The sequence below is a fragment of the Camelus dromedarius genome, chromosome 23, assembly GCF_036321535.1.
Source record: "Camelus dromedarius isolate mCamDro1 chromosome 23, mCamDro1.pat, whole genome shotgun sequence".
In the NCBI taxonomy this organism is placed as follows: domain Eukaryota; kingdom Metazoa; phylum Chordata; class Mammalia; order Artiodactyla; family Camelidae; genus Camelus; species Camelus dromedarius.
The window spans coordinates 19017103-19034154 of record NC_087458.1 but is presented as its reverse complement, the minus strand read 5'-3'; the positions used below and the strand labels follow the sequence as shown (position 1 = coordinate 19034154).

The 17052-nt window shown below is 41.5% G+C and overlaps 1 protein-coding gene across 5 annotated transcripts in view; it reads right to left on the bottom strand.

Moving 5' to 3' along the window:
- DNM3 (dynamin 3) overlaps positions 1–17052 on the bottom strand; it is a 459300-nt gene that overhangs the window by 23214 nt on the left and 419034 nt on the right. For 3 of the 5 annotated variants that reach the window (XM_010984527.3, XM_010984524.3, XM_010984526.3), the window contains 3 exons: positions 15615–15779; positions 6780–7006; positions 5795–6031 (listed from right to left, as the gene is read on the bottom strand). In XM_010984527.3, coding sequence (XP_010982829.1) covers positions 5795–6031; positions 6780–7006; positions 15615–15779 — 629 coding nt within the window. Of the gene's footprint in view, positions 1–480; positions 1162–5794; positions 6032–6779; positions 7007–15614; positions 15780–17052 lie in introns of those variants that run through there. The other 2 variants (XM_064477991.1, XM_010984528.3) reach the window with 1 other exon arrangement.

The window sequence follows — 17052 nt, the reverse complement described above, 5'->3', positions numbered from 1 at the left end:
TACTGAAGCTTAGCAATGACAGAGCTGTTTGCTATTATTTGCCATGGGACATGGAAGCAGCCGAGTGTGGTTAACGTGATGGCAGTCACCACTGGGCTAACAGGTCTATTGTTATATTTACTGCCCTGCCGCCTGCCTGCATTTCTGTTGTTGGTACTTTGCTTCGTGTAGGTCCTTTCTCATTTCCCTTTCTCTTGTACCCTCCTGCAACATCGGATGTTTGGAAAAGTCAGTGAGGGGCACTTTGAAAACAGAAAGGCAACCTGAAGTTTACCCAGACACATCAGCAAATCTCCCAAATTCCTGGGCCTCATCTAAACAGCCTGCCAGTCATTCTGGACTGGGGCGGGATGGAGGTGTTTGTGTTAAGTACGTTCAAGTTTGCTAGACCCAAGAAGGAAACCACCAGACTAATCTTACTTTCACTTGAACCAGAATGAAACCAAGGACGTGCAGAATGAAAACCTTTGACATGAACCATCGGTTCACTTTCCTGATTTATTATGTTACTACTAGAATCACTGTGGCATTTGAATGATTTTGATGAAATATTTGAGGGGCTCACATTAAATTGTACATTTTCTTTAGTGAGCAGCTTGTGGCCAAATTCCTAGTTTCATTAAAATACATTACACATCATGACAACTCATGTTAAACCTGTGACAAATTATTAGTTACATCTGGAATTTCAGTAACAAATTTTGTATGTAACACAGTAGCCTCATGAGATGCCTTAAACACTAAGTAAGCATCAGAAAGCATACCTCAATGTTCTATTCTTGGCAATTATACTTTTTAAAAATCCTTGCTTGACTTTAAAATCCAGTTGCTTAAAATAAAAAACTGTTCCCTGAAAAATCAGAATACCTAATCGCAAATTTATTTGTTTGTTCTCTAAAGGGGAAGGATGGTGGGGAAGATAGAAAGTTCATGGCTGAAACAGGAAAGCAGAAGATGAACTCATCATTTGTCCAAAGGCACTCAGCTGCTAAAAGGAGTCATACTTTTAAGGGCTGTTGAGGAGGGAGCAAGTCAGGACGTTTCCAGTCCAAGATTGCGGGGAAATCAGACACAGGTTAGTCACACGAGTCGCTTGACTGTCCGTGTACCCTGAGCCCACGACTTCAAGGCTCTGCAGCTTCGTCCTTCATGGCACCAAACCTTGATGTTAGGGATGCAAAGACACACTCATAAGAATCATGGGTTTGTTGTTCTTACTCGAAATCTGGGGGACTGGCTGAAAACAAAACAAAACAGGGAGACCTCATCCCTAAGTGAGAGGGAATCTGCGTTCACTGTCACTTAAATCAACACACAAAGTATGTAAATGCGATACAGCAGGGAAGAGCATCAAGGCCAAATGTTTCAAATAAGATTAAACTAAACTGTCAAGAGAACCAAATGGCTTTCACTGCCGTGAAGAAAAGAATCTGAGAGCAGGGACTGTCTCTTCATGTAGAGAGGTTGGTGTATCTTTTGCCACGGTTGGTTTAGTAGTAAGTTACTGAGAATGTGGGGCTGTGATGAAACTCCCCAGAAGTGCCGCGTAAAGTCAGGGAAACCTTATGAGTCGTGGAAGGAACAAACGTGGAAAGCCCTGGGAAAGCCTGAGGCTGCTCCATGGCTGTCCCTGCAGCGCAGGGCCGTCAGCTTCACTGTGGGGCCCTTTTAGAGGAGCATTTCTTGGTGTCCATGTTGCGTTTCTGTCATGTGGATGAGCTGGGTGAAAGCCAGACCCTTTCCTCTGATTCAGGCTTGCCGTTTTTAAAAAGATACCATCAGACTTGGTGACAGGGGTGGTTAAAAGAAAGAACTTCTATTTTTGAAGACTGGTGATGAGGGAAAGGAAGCTTGCTTTTCCTTGGATAGAGACCCTTCCTCCCACACTTAACCCCTTTTGATTGTTGCAAAATAGCTTGGTCCAGGGAATGGAGAGAAGACAAACGAGCGGAATAATGCCAGAGTTGGCTGTGGCCAGGAAAAACACACTCTGAGTCAGTTAATTTGTTCTGTTAATGTCAAAGGCTGGGATACCCAATTAGCTAATTTTAAGAAGCTGTAACTGAAAATAGCTACCTCAGCCCTAAAGTTAGCGTTTGGTGAAGATTAGGATCTTCAAGTAAGAGAAGAGGGGCCCCTAAGGAGGCACGGATGTCTGTTTAAGATCATCCTGCTAAATGAGGACTCGACTGGCTGGGATTTTCCAACTGGGTTTCAGCCCCTTTCAGAGAGGTTGATGGAGGTGAGAGAGGAGGGGGCACTCCAAACATTCTGGCAACAGAAAATGTTCCACAAAGCAGATTTGAGTCCACTCAGCTTCCTAATGGCAGGAGCAGCCATGCTGGTAAGTCTCTTTAGGGTAGAGAGGCTCCCCGAGTTCAGGTGGAATTAATTAAAACAGGCATGCAATTTGCAATACTTCTAGCTCCCTCACTGAAAGGCTCCATGCACATAAACCAGAACAGCTTGAGTAGCTGAGAAAAACTGGGCCAAAAGTGACTCCACCAGCTTCTCTCCTTCCTCTTCCTCTACATTGGAATGGAAAGATATAATAATAATAAATTTTTAAAAAAGGCAGAAGGTTCATGGTTTCTGTACCACTGCGAGTGCTTTCATTACATCTGAGTAGGGTTACAATAAATACGTGCTCTTAAAAGTGAAGAGCATAACTTGCTAACGAAATTGCAAATTATCCAGAAGAAAGCTGTGCCCAGGCACGTGCCGAATGCAAGAGTCTCCTGACTCTGAAAGTTCAGTTTTTTTGGCCTTTGTGATATTAAAGTCCGACAGGGAGCCGGCGGGACACTCCTTGTGCTGTCTTGTCACGTTATGAGTTTCTGGTTTCAGATAAAAGGGGAGAAAGGGCTCTTAAGAAAGCAAAGAACTGGGGGAAAAAAATTCAACTTCCTTCTTGGAAAGCTAAGGGCTGTTTTTCTGGAGATGATGGATACTGGCATTTCGAATGTTTTTCATTTTTAATAGAGAAAATGGAGGCAAATCGTGGAGGGAAAAGAGAACACATAAATAAAGAGAACAAGGTGAAGTTTCAACAAGAGCTTTTCCTCAACTTTTTCTTTCCTTCCTTCTATCTTTGTCTCTCTTTCTTTTCTCCCCCCCCCCTTTTTTTTTTGAAATCTTAAACCCCATTTCTGGCTTGCATTTGGTAGGATTCCTGCTCTGGCTTTTATTAAAAACAGACTTTATGTGGTCAGAATTCTCCATCTAAAGCTAAACTTTAATAGGCATAAGGATTCTGACAGAGTCTTTCTTGCTCTCTCTCAGGTGACCACCCCCCCTGCCAGTCCCCCGAGGGATTTCCCTCCCCATGGGCTGCACTGGCGCTGAAACTTCAAGGCTCAGCACAAAACAACGAACTTTTCTCTTTCACTCTGAACCCACGTTTCTGTTTTACATTTGAGACTCTTTGCAAGGCCAGACCAAGTTAAGTCTAGCTCTAACTTGGGAATGCTCTAGAAATTTTGAATTACACAACTGCTGTCCTATAAATTCCCCAAGGCAGACGCCTTGAACTCGGTGGCTTCCCTCCTCCGGCACCGGCTCCGGAGCCCGACTCCTGCTGGCTACCTTCCGTGTGTCAGCTCGGAAAGACCCTGGGCGATGCCACCCGGCTTCACAAATCAGTTTGGCATCCAACAGCATCTCGGGAGGGTACTGGCAGACAGTTTATAGGAAACGAAGAGGTAAAGCAGCCAAGCAAGCAGGCAGAGACATGCACGTTCGTTCCTGAGGACAGGCACCACTGGGGCTGCTCTGGTTCTTTCTTAGAGCTAAACAGACAAAATAGCCCACTTCCAGTCTCTGGTGTGCAACTCCCGCCTTCCCACTCTCCACGCCCTCCCCCAGTGGCCTCTATGCCTTCTTGGCACAATGGTGGATATGCTTTCCCAGTCAATCTGAAGTTTCCTAAAGCAAAATTTAATCTTGCTTGTAGTGAGGCTGAACGCTGACATTTATGCTTGTTGTCATGGAAAGGACAGTCTTTTGAATACTGCAGTGCAGTGGTCCTCAAGGGGAGGGAGATTTAACACCCTCCACCCCCCAACAGTGTCTGGAGACATTTTTAGTGGTCACAACTGGGGGACGGCAACTGACACCCAGTGGGTGGAGGCCAGGATGCTGTTAAACATCCCAGTCCTAAAATGCACACAAAGCCCCCACAACAAAAATGTCAGTAATGCGGAGGCTGAGAAAGCCTGATATTATGGTCAGGAGACTCGGCTCTGGAGTTAGAGAGCTTGGAATTCAGGCCCAGCTCCACTGGGGCCTGCCTGCGCAGCCTTGGGCAAGCTGCTTAACTTCTGTGCCTCGTCTGTAAAATGGACAATAACCCATCTCATGAGCTCGCTGTGAGTATGCAACAAATACGTATCCGCAAAGCCCTTAGGACTGTGCCTCAAATATAGTGAGAGCTCAATAAATATTAGCTATTGTTTTTACTATTATGACTAGAAATTTAGCTTAGCTCCAAATACATAAGCCAAACCTATTGAGGTTAGACAAAAAAATGCATTGCTTTGATAGTACATATATCCTCTCTGATGGGGACCGAAATGATGATGCTTTACAATTTATTAGACTATTTCAAATACGACTGCGAAAACAGCCCTGTTATGTCTTTATTTCATAGATGAGGAACTCATGGCTCAGTTAAAAGAGTTGCCCAAGTCAGGTCTTCTGATCCCACATCCCTTTCTCTTCCTGCTACACCTCCCTCTGCTTACTGGTTTAAGATGACCCTTCTCTTCATTACACCCAACAGCCTGAAGATCAAAACACACGAAGGCACCATAATCACAGAGTGAGGTAACTCAGGCTCCCTGGGTGGACAGAAGTCACCTCTCTCTTTACGGTGCGTGCATGCATAGTAAGGTTTTCCTTCATGGGGCATACAAACATTTTAATCTTCTGAACTGAACTAAAAATTTAACTTTCTGTTTGGGCTATTTTCTTTCCTTTTAAAATTTCTGATTAAAAAACCCCCTAATTTATTTTATTTTAAAAATCCCTGATTATACACATTGTACATATACTGACTGTAAATGTATGAAGGTGAGAATGCAGCTTCAACCATATGTGTATATGTTTCAAGTTCCACTTATTTATCAGCTATTTGGTTTCACAATTAAGCCTGAAAATCTGCTTATAAATGCCTAAATGTATTATTTAAATGTAGAGTATTCTTTGTGTTCTTATTTTATATATGGTTAGTGATTGCACACAGCAATCATATTTCTATGCACAGTTTTTTAAAAAAATTGCAAATTCATCAGCTGGATTTTTAACTCAGCCTACATTAAAGTTGATAATATTGGGCTTAAGAGTCAAAGTTCAGAGGGCAGATGGATAATATTCCTGAAGTCAGCATTTTCTAGAATTGCTTTGGTAACAGTGAAGGCCAGGCCGTAGCTGGTGATGCTGTCCTGACCTAGGGAGTGCCCAGCTGGCAGCGGCTCAGCCAGGGTTCTTTCATTTCAAAGTTCCCGGTCAAACTCTACAAACAGCTGCCAAAGCGTCATTCACATGGACCCAGGCTTCTTTGGTCCTATTTGGTTTGTGCCAGTTGATAAAGAAGAGGTTTAGGCCACATATACTGGTTACTAAGTGGGGTCGCAGGCTCAGCAGTTTTCCCACGATCCCCCTCCCGGGCGAAAACTGCCAACGTGTATGAGAGTATCTTTGCCATTTTCTTTTCCAAATCAATTTTGTCTGTCTTGCTATGAGAAGGAGAACCAAAGAGCATCCCCTGAATGTCGGCCGCGCGCGGAGCACTCACCTGGGGACGCTGGGAGGGGCCCTGGTGGGCCGAGAGGGCACCTGCGGAGGCGCCCCGAACGAGTCGCTGCTGTTGGGGAAAGGAGGTAACGGGCCGGGCCGGAATGGCACTGGGGGCGCCCCCGAGTGGGGTCCCGGGGAGGGGATGGCGGGCGCGGGCCCCCGGCCGGACGTGGACCGCGGGAGGGGCGCGCTCAGCGTCGGCCTCCTCTGGGTGGTGGGGCTCGGAGGCGGCGACCTGGGGAAAGAGACGACAGCTGTTTGCCCGGCCTCCTTTCCGCCGGAATTCATCCTTAAAAAATGTCTTATAACTGACTGCTTTTTGTTTGTTTGTTTGTTTGTATCGAGGGGAGGTAATTAGGTTTATTTACTCATTTTTTCTAAAGTGGAGGTACATTGACCCCAGGACCTCGTGCATGCTAAGCATGTGCTCTACCACTGAGCTCTACCCACCCCTGAACTGGCTGCTTTTTAAGAAGCATTTTTTTTTTTTTTTTGCCTGAGTAGCAACTCAGATACATGTTAGGAATGTTAAAAGGTATAAAGGGTAAACGAGGAAAAGGAAGTTTCTCTTCCCAACCTTCTTACTCCATGGAGACAGCCAATATCGTTTCTTGGGTACTCTTTTCAACTATATTTGATGACATTTTTCTCTATGTATATAAACTGCATTTTTTGTACACAACAGAACACAACGTTCTACAACTTCCTTTTTTTTTCTTTAAGCTTCACGTTAATTGGACTGTCTTTTCATTTTGGCACTTAAAAGAACTTACTCTTTTTCATGACTGTATAACATTCCATTGTAAGGATATCGTGTGCTTGGTTTTGAAGGGAGCTGAGATCATCTGACCATCTCTCAGGTTCCTGGACTTAACTATCTTTCTCTTTTTTTCTCTAGGTTCATATTGGTTTAGGGAAGCACATTCAGAAAATGATGCTGGACAAGCTTGGAGGCCTCAGGCAATGCAGGGCCATCTTCCTACCTGCGGGAATGCTGTATCCAGGAGTCGTCCACAGGAGGCGGTGCTGGCGTGAAGGTAGTGGCAGTGTTGATGTCGCCGATGATCACGAGGGCTTCTTTAAGCGCTTGGTACATTCGAAGCATCTCATCCCGGCGCTGAGCCTGTTCTGCAGATTCCTCCATCAGTGTATTTTGGTCCTCTGAAGAGTATAGCTGTGCTAGGAGCTCAGAATTTATGAAATCTTTAACCTGTCAGGTCATCACAGAAGAGTAAAAAAATGGGAGTGAATGAGTGATTAAATGATAAACTGGTTCGGAGCCTGTGGACAAAATCCACGAAAATCCACTCTGGGCAAAGGGACGCCTTGTATATCTGTTTACTCTTATTTTCTTCATCATCCTCCCAGTCTCAGTACTGGTGCCAGTAACGGTTTTCCCCTCTGTCTTATGGCTGTTGACATGAAAGAAAGACATAGATTTGTTGAAAAGAGGGCCAACCCCTGCCATCACCAGAATAGGGCCATTGGCTGGACGGGCATTTCCGCAATGTTATCTGAGGCTGCTTGGCTTAGAGACGAGGGAAGGCACCAGGAGGTAAGCAGCGGTATTTCCAACAGGAAACAATGGCACAAGGAAACCCATGTAAGAACACGAGGAATCCATTCCCTGGTAGTCCCAGTCCTTGCCCTAGCTTTGACCAAAACCACTGGAATACTACTAAGGCCTTAGGTTTCAGTGTCATCTCAAAAGTGGAATTAGCACCATTAAGTGAATATTTATTAAATACAGAACCATGTATCATTACGCAAGTTGATTTACCAAAAAAAAAAAAAAAAAAAAGTGATACACTCTTTGCTTTCTAGTTTTCAGTAGGAGCGTAACAGTGATGAGGACTGACATAAGGTTCCACAGTTCACAGACAGATGAAAACAAACTAAACTATGAACAATTTGTAGACGTCTCAGGGGCGGGGCATCCTGCAGCAGGGTAAGAATGGGGAGGATGCAGCCTGGAGGGAGAGATCACCCATCACCGTATTTCATCAAATCTAAGACACACCACTCTTTTATGTGCCACCGAGAAAGCAAAGGCACCATCAACTAAACTACACCAGAATGCCAAGATGTCACGGGTGTAACATGCATCTTCGTGTCAGAAATATTACAATTAAAAAAAAAAAGTGAATGTGACTGTGATTCCGAGTGCCTTCACAAGTTATCTGACTTAGTTCTCACTGCATGTTTATGAGACAGAGAGTATCACCCCAGTTTTACAGACGAAGGAACTGAAGTTCAGAGAGTTTAAGTAACGTGCCCAAAGTCACACAACATTAAGTTGAACCCCAAATCCTCTGGCTTGAAGTCTAGGGCTCTTTCTGTTACTCCTATGCCTTACTTTGGGTGCTCAGGAAAGATAATTTACATTTAAACATTGTTTTAGAGTGGTGCACAAGTGCAGCAATTAACTTAAGCCCAGAAAAATAAACCGGCTTGGCTCTTTCAGTTTCTCTGTTAAATGAGAAAGCTAACGCTTATCTAGAGATGCTGGATCTCTCTAAGAAAGGTCCAAGGCCAGTGTATTTAATTGTTACAAATTCAGACAGACAATAGAACGCCTGTCAGATGCTCAAAATTTCTGAATTGTAGTTCAATTTGTAACTCAGAGATGACAAGACTGAAAAACACATAGCTTCACTATATTTTTAAAGGTCTCAAACCATGTAAATAGGTTTCCTAATCAGAGAGTTAAGCTTCACTGTGGTGAAATAAAAAGTTTTCTCTGCACATATTCTGTAAACCAGGAGAGAATCAAATGTGGACGTAATCTAATCAACAAGACGTATTCGGGCAACTGTCTGGTGGAGTAGGTTCATGTGCGATAGTTATGGAAGGTATATTTGGCCAGGTAACCTGGGGCCAGATGTGAAGAGCTTGAATGCCAAGGAAAAGTGTTTGAACTTTATCCACTTGGCAATGGGGAGCCATGGAAGGCTTTTAAACAACTAAGTAAAATAATAAAAGAAGTTTTAGGAAAATCAATCTGGTTGTGATTTGAAAAGAATTTGCAAGAGTGGTAGCGGAGATAAAGAAATCTGTTCGAAGACCATCACAGATCATTTACGAGACGATAAGGGTTCAATTGAGCAAGGCTGCAGTGGAACAAAAAATACGGGCATGTATAAATGATATTAGAAAGGAAAAACCAACTGGACTTGCTGCTGTTTGGAGGTGAAGGGCAAGGAAGAAAAGAACAGAGACACTTCAAACATTGAGGTTTGGGTGAATGAGAGAAGAGAAAGTGAAAATCAAGGAAAGTCAGATTTAGAGCAAAGACAGTAAATTTGGCTTCAGGAATATTTCATTCCCCTCCTTGAAGATTTATTTGCTTCTAAACACACTTGCAGTTGCCCACGGAATCATGTACATTTGCACAAATCTTCCACTGTTAGGTGTGTGTCCGTACTTGGAGAGATGGTACAACTCCAGACTCAAAACCAGACAATTTTCCTGGCATTGACCATCAGTTGGGTTAAACTCTTTTGAAGCTTTACATCTTCCTGGAGTATCACTTAGAATCTATTAAACACAATTTAAAAGAAGATCCTTCCAAGAATAGATTTAAAGCAGATCTGAATTAAGGAGCAACTGTCAAACAAACCACGAAATGAAACAATAAGAGCCCAGTTCAGCATTCTGATCAAAGATCTGCCTTGAATCAACTCTTCCATGTCAAAATGTTACACACGAAAATCTGCCTGCTAGTTAAAAGATTTGGCAATGTTCTGAAATAACATGAATAATGTGAGCATGAGACAAAATGACAATATAGCACAGTGGTTATGGGCATATTCTTTGGAATCAGATAGCGCTGTATTTGAGTCCTAGCTCTTAACACGTTTTTGGGGACAAATAACTTAACCTCTCAGTTTCAGATTCCTGATCTGTAAAACGAGGATCATGGTAGGAGCTGTCTCAAGAGTTGTTGCGAGCATTCAGTGATACTGAATATAAATCGCCTAGCATGATGTGGAGCACTGAGTCATTGCTCCGTAAATAAAAATTCCCCTTTTTCCAGTATATAGTCTGACTTAGCATTAGGTAGGTAGAAAGAGACGAATAAATAGGAGGCTAGAGCAACAGTGCCAGCAGTGAGTGATACAGCTCAATGTGGTGAGCTGTAAGTCCACATTTTATTTTGCACTTAAGAACAATTTTAGGAAGACTCTTCTCCTGCTAGCCTTAGCTTGGTCGTGCTACAACTGGAACAAAGGTAGAGGGACTTCGGGGAGTTTCCAGACACTTCAGGGACTTTCTGGGCAGTTTGTATGTCAGTGGTACAAATACTTAACTCAAGGATTTTGTACAGTTGGAGGCCCAGTGGGTCCCTTTTAGAGAAGAGCATTTAGAAAGTACCTCACAGAACATGACATAAACTAACTAAACTTGGGTGTGAGATTTGGAATAATATTTCTGCCTTTTATTATAACACCTTATAACCTACACATCTTCGTATGGTTCACAAAAAATTTCTCACACACAAAACCTCATCCCACTTCGAGCTCTGCAGGCTAGATAAACAGGCATCCTGCCCCACGCCGTTCTGCTCAGTGTAAAGGAATGTGAGGTCATTAAAAACGTTCCACATGTTTTCCTCTTTCTTACTTTAACCCTTCTCTAGCAACTGGCAGTATGTTTGGATTCTTAACTTTCTTTGTCTTTATTACTAAGACCATTTTAAAGCCTTCACAAGTAGAAGAGACATTTCTAGGGTTTTCACACAACTTAGTTACTAAGAAAACCATTTCCTTAAAGTCTCTTGGTTTCTAGACGTGGGGGCCACAGAATGGGACAGTGATAACTCTTTCACGTGAATACACATATGAAAATTTAACTGAGAAGGTGAATTTTGCTCAGTTTTGGAGAGGGGCTTGGTGAGCATTTTGTGGTTCTCTGAGATCTCACAATTCTCTCATTTGTACTCAAGCTACCTTTCCATTTCCTAGGGATTTTGTTGTGTTAGAGACCAATGAAGTTTTCCTTCTTTAAAAAGTAGCATCCTTTGACTCACAAAGGTTGAACAAAGAAGTTAGACACAAAGAAGCATATAGTGTATGACTCCAAAGTTCGAGGACAGGCAGAACTAATCTAAGGACGCAGGAGTGTTGCCCTTGGTGGGGAGTGATGGGGGCTGGGTGGGGGCACAAGCGGGGCTTCTGGGTCCTGGTCTGGATCTGTTTCTTGAACAGGAGGCAGAATTCCTGACCCGTGGAAACAAATCAGTGCGCTGGTATTTAAGATGTACTTTCCCCTCAAATAATGAACATTTAAAATAGCACTCCACTTCACACACATTAAAGTACAGTAAGTTTTGAAACTGGGGCACATGTTACTAATTTTCCACCAAAGCGCCCATGGCCGAGGAGAGTTAATGTGGACCTCCAGGCGTCCAGGGCACTGGCTCCAAGTGTGAAATGCCTCTAGGTTTCATATTTGGTTCTTAAAGTTTCATAAAAACTTTACAATCTCTTTCAGATTTATCTGCATTTGTTTGAATGTGAGGAACAATGTTTTAAATTACTTACTAGTTAAGATTCAAACCATTGTTTCCCGTATTCAGACAAACCCTAATTAAATCTTTAAGTAAAGTGAACCCTCTGGGAAGACAGCCTCCGTGTGTGCTGCGGGGCTCGGAGCCTCTTAGTCTGAGGAGGCTGGCTGACGGTTTTCTGAACCTGCCACGTGCATTATCGGATGGTGAAATGGAGAGAGTATCAGATGGTCGATGAGGAGACATGCACTTTAGTCGTGACTCTGCCACCTCCAGCGGTATGATCTTGGGCAAGTCACTTCACCTCTTGGGGCCTCAATTCCTTCATTTAGAATCTGGACAAAATCATGAGTGCCCAACAGGTGGCTGTCCTGTGGGTTCAAACACAGAATTATGTGCCACTTTGCTGCTGACACTTTTCGAAGAAAGCTGGGTCCACTTACTTGGTTCTCTGATGGAGAACTTCTGGTGGCGTGAGCTACAGAGAAGAGGCCGTCAACACATGCCGGCCGTGGGGCGTTGTGTGTGTGTTAACTTTAACGTCTCGAACAAAACTCTCTGCTTCAACTGTAGCCTGTCCAGAACAACCGCCTGTCATAAACCTGTTATTTCTTTGTGCCTCTGTTACCTGGTATGTTTAAGCAATGAAACAGCTGCTGCATTTCAATAGACAAAGGCTTACAGTATGTCTGAGGCAAGGCATTTATTGCTGGCTTTAAACTTCTTAAACAATTCCATATGGAGACTTGAGTGGCAGAACACTTAATGTAAACTTTCGAAGGAAACTGCCCACCAAATTCTGAACTTCATGAAAGTTGGCCGAAACATATTCTTTTTCGGAAGGCAGAGTAGCCATTCCCATTTCCAAGAGGAAAGGCCACAACTCCGCTTTCAGTAGTGACAGTCGACAAACAGAGGACCCAGCTTGAGGCACTGATGGGTTCCGGGGGAAATAACTAGCTTTTGCACCCGCAGTCATTTACAGACACAGCAGGGTTAAGAGGATGGAATTCAGAATAAGAAGTCGGAGTATTTGTTTTCTTGCTGTGATTCTATGATTAATTCTCTCACTTGAAGATCTCGTCACGTTAAACCAAGTTAAAAAATCGACACATGTGCATGCCACAGTGCTGGGTGTTCACTGTGTTTCTGTTCCTTGTACGCAATAGGCTGCTTTCGGAAAGAATGAAAAAGGCTCAGATGTTCCGTACAATAAGATGGCACGAGAACATGAGTACGTCTGAAAAAAGGGATTTGTATTTTGAAGTATACAGAATTATTTGTAGAAATGTAAAATATATATTGCATATATAAAATGATACATTTTTACAGATGCAGTAAGAAAGCAGGAAAAAAAATAATACTCAGAGAAAAGCAATCACCCTAGACATGTAAAACTACTTTCTGGTAGATCGGAAAAGTTAAATTTAAATAATGATAACCATAATTTCTTAAGAATCCAGCACGACATGATGTTTTTGCTTTCTCCATAGTCCTGTTCATCTCTGCTTTGAGGTTTGACCCTGGAGATCAAGTCTCACTTGAAGCCTCCTTTCTCATGACTCTTCTGTGAGATCTCCCCTCAAGACAACTAGCAGAACCTCACTTCCATGGCGAATCCTCCGTAGATGGGGGTTTAGCCAGTTCATAAAGCAAGTGAGCACAGCGGTGAGGGGAGAGGGCGATTACCCTCATGTTCCTTTGTGTGTGTGTCTTCCTTGAGAAGGTGAAAGTAGGATAAATCTGCAATAGGGTTTTTTTTTTTCCTTCCCTTTAACTAATTTATGTCAAGCCAGTCCTCACAGCTATAGACAGGAAGTGCTATTTCCTGTGCGGATGATTTAATATCGTACAGAGCAGAGAAGCGTTTGAACTGATGGCAGCACTAATGACTCTCGGTAAAACAGTGAAAAGATAAATGATACTTAATCAGGAAAATGTTTAAATAAGCAAGTGCCTGGATCCCACCGCAAAACAACCTGAACTCATTTAAGTGAAGTTAAGAGGGTAATTTTAGAAATACACAGACTGTTTGTTTAGTACTTTATATTTTTCAAAATGGCATCTAGCCACATTTATTAAGTTCTCTGACAATTCTGTGGGGTAGCTCAGGGTTCTTACTGCAGTTTTAAAACTGATTTCAACTCAGAGGGGCCAAATGATTTGCTTCAGGTCAGGCCATTGATCAGGCTTAAAAATACAATTTATAGTTTCCAATGTATTTCCAATACATTGTTTACCTGCTGCTGATACTTCAAAGCATCCTAATAACCTTATTTGAATAAACGAAATGTATACAAAGATAGAGTTAAAAACAAGATTGCTCACGTGACTGTTGGTGGCTTCTTAAAGTCAAGAAACCAACAGATCCTGAACAACAAATGGATGGGCATATTTAGAAACAGAATTTTGAAAGGAATCTTTTTTTTTTTAATTGAAGTATAGTCAGTTACAATGTGTCAATTTCTGGTATGTAGCATAATGTCCCAGTTATGCATATACATACATATATTCATTTAAATTAAAAGTTATTACAAGATATAGAATATAGTTGCCTGTGCTATACAGAAGATATTTAGGTTTTTTAAGTCTATTTTTATATATAGTGGCTAACATTTGCAAATCTCAAACTCCTAAATTTATCCCTTCCCACCCCCATTCCCTCGGTAACCATAGACCATTTACTATGTCTGTTTCTGTTTTATAGATGAGTTCATTAGTGTCCTCTTTTTTCTTTTTCAAAATTCCAAACATGAGTGATATCATATGGCATTTTTCTTTCTCTTTCTGGCTTACTTCACTTAGAATGATGATCTCCAGGTCCATCCATGTTGCTGCAAATGGCATTATTTTATTCTTTTTTATGGCTGAGTAGTATTCCATTATATAAATATACTATAACTTCTTTATCCAGTCATCTGTCAATGGACATTTAGGTTGCTTCCATGTCTTGGCTATTGTATATAGTGCTGCTATGAGTATTGGGGTGCACGTATCTTTTTGAATTAGAGTTTCCTCCAGATATAAGCCCAGGAGTGGGATTGCTGGATCATATGGTAAGTCTATTTTTAGTTTTTTGAGGCCTCTCTATACTGTTTTCCATAATGGCTATACCAGAAAGGAATCTTAAAATATGGATAATGGCTATTTATAGTTCTTAAGTAGGTAGCCATATTAGTCTCTTAAATTGCATTTTTCATTGTAGTGTCATATACATTATCTTCAGGAACAAATCCCTAAGCCAGGTGCCTATTCTATGATTAGTATTTTACATATGGAGGTAATAGATATAATAAATTTAAGTGATTTGTCTTAAGTTAACAGAGTCTGTAGCAGAACCAGGGTAGAATCCAGGTTTCACCTGAATTCTAGTGTGGGGGTCTTTTCAGTACTTTACCACCTAATTTTTATTTGTTATAAACAAATGTTTATAATATATCATTGACTGAAATAAAAAGGTGTCCTTAGAAGATAACCAGGAATAAAACTGTTGGTGTCTCACTTTTCAAGAGTCAGAAAAGCTTGCTATAAAACACCCCATTATAACCTACCTTATCTAAAAAATACATTTTCAAATAAATATTATTTGTACTTTAACAAAGGAGCTACCAAAAGAACCAAACTAGACCATGTAATTTAAGTACCCTATCCTGACTGCTATAAAAATGACCATGAAAAGGGAGAGATTCTATGCAGTATAGGTCAACTGGTGGCTAGTCGAGCAGGAACTTTGAGCTCTGTGGCTCTACCATCTTTACCTTAGAAAAGAAAAGGTGACTGACTTTGTATCCAAGGGAAAAGGGCAAAAAGCCCATTCCCAGGTTAAGATAACATTCCATAGTTTTTAGAAGGTGAAAATAGTCATATTACCATATTGTGTGTGTGTGTGTGTGTGTGTGTGTGTGTGTGTGTGTGTGTGTGTGTGTGTGTGTGTAGAAAAGAATAAATATCTTTGGCTTTAATCTCAAAGTCTAGCAGCCAGGCTATCTGGTTTTATTGCTGGCTTTGCAACTGATTTACACCCTGACTATAGAATTTTCTCTCTGCTTTACTATAAGCAAATTCATGCCCTCCTTGAGGAGATGGCCAACAGGGAATACCACAGTACTGTAGCTAGAAGTTTTATGTTTTCTTCCCTAAATTCTCTTCCACTGGTCAATCATCTATCACTTGTAATGGAAAAGGATAAACCTAGGTAATAGGTATTTCAACCATCCAGAAAATATCACAGAGAAGCTGAAGAGAATGTGAGCAATTTCCACACTAGGGTGGGTAGGAAGTTCAAGGGAGACAGTTTATAATCACTTACGTTATTGATCATAAGGTGCATTATCGTTTTTGGAATCAGGTCTCGGATACATTTGTTGATGATAGACATGTAGGAGTCTACGAGGTTGCGGATGGTCTCCACTTGCCTCTCCAACTGGGGGTCCATTGAGAAGTTTTCTGCTTGGCCATTTTCATCATTTTCAGTCTGACAGAAAGGAAAGAAAACATGGATTATTTCCCATTTATTCAGAAGGAAAAAAGTACCGGACATTGTCAGATGACTGACTCCTGTTTACTGAATCTGGAGTCTTACTACTAGATGGTAATATCTTTACCTTATCAAACAGCCATGAATTCTGAAAAGAGATCAGAGTCATGCAGTCATTATTCTACCTTGAGCCTGCCACAACCTAGGAAAAGCAAGTATTGTAATTCTGAATGAATGTTTAGATGAATAACCAGATAAACAGTGCACCTAAAAACAGACCTCTAGAGAACAATCTAATCTTCAGCCATTTGCAAACTGGCCAGAGAACTGAATCCAAACGTATGAGGCAGATATAAACCTCTCCAGGGATTCTACAGATTAGAAATAACCTTGGTGTTGTCCTGGAAGTCCTAGGTCTGCTCTGGAATGGATCAGCATTTGGATCAGCTCGGATTTAAAAGCAAATCTCCTAGGCCTGGCCTGGAGCCAAAATAAGAGATATAGAGGATAATTCATTTTTCCATGCACTTGCTGGAATTTGTTATATAAACTCATGCTTCTGTCATCACTACTAAAGGCTGGCTCCATTGTGAAAAACTTTCAATTATAACTTCCAACTTGTTATTCTTTGAATAAAACAGAACACATCTATACACAAAGAATTTATTTGTGCAACATGAGAGAAGCATCTGTTTCCTATACTATGCAACTTGAGTTAATTAATTTTGGCTTATCCACCAGAGGCTGGGCTGGAATGGCATCTTCATCATTAAGGGCTGACCTATTGGCTTGGCATTGAAATCAATTTAGAACAAATGGTCTCCATTCCAAGTCAGGCTGAACCATCTAAGCCCCAGAACATGATACAAATATTGTTAGTGGTCTGGCTACTTTCTAGCATTTGGAAAGATTTAATTATGAATGCAAAAAAAAAGAGGGGGAAGGAATACTTTATTGCTTCCAATGTGGACATGAAGTACTTTTCTTTGGAAATGTACATACTTTGATTTGCTAGGTTTTCAATCATCCAGTCAGTTCCTGACAAAGCACTCTGCTGAACAGTTTATATGGATCTATAAATGACAAGCTTAACTTTGGATCAATACACATGTGCGCAAGGCATATTTGTAGGCCACAAAATCAACCATAACAAAGATAGATGGAAATTAGTTCTAAATATTTACATAGACTTCTGTTGCTCTTTTAACACCTTAAAAATATTAACATGTGCTCACTCTAAAACACAACAATCATTGTCCAGTCCTAAGAG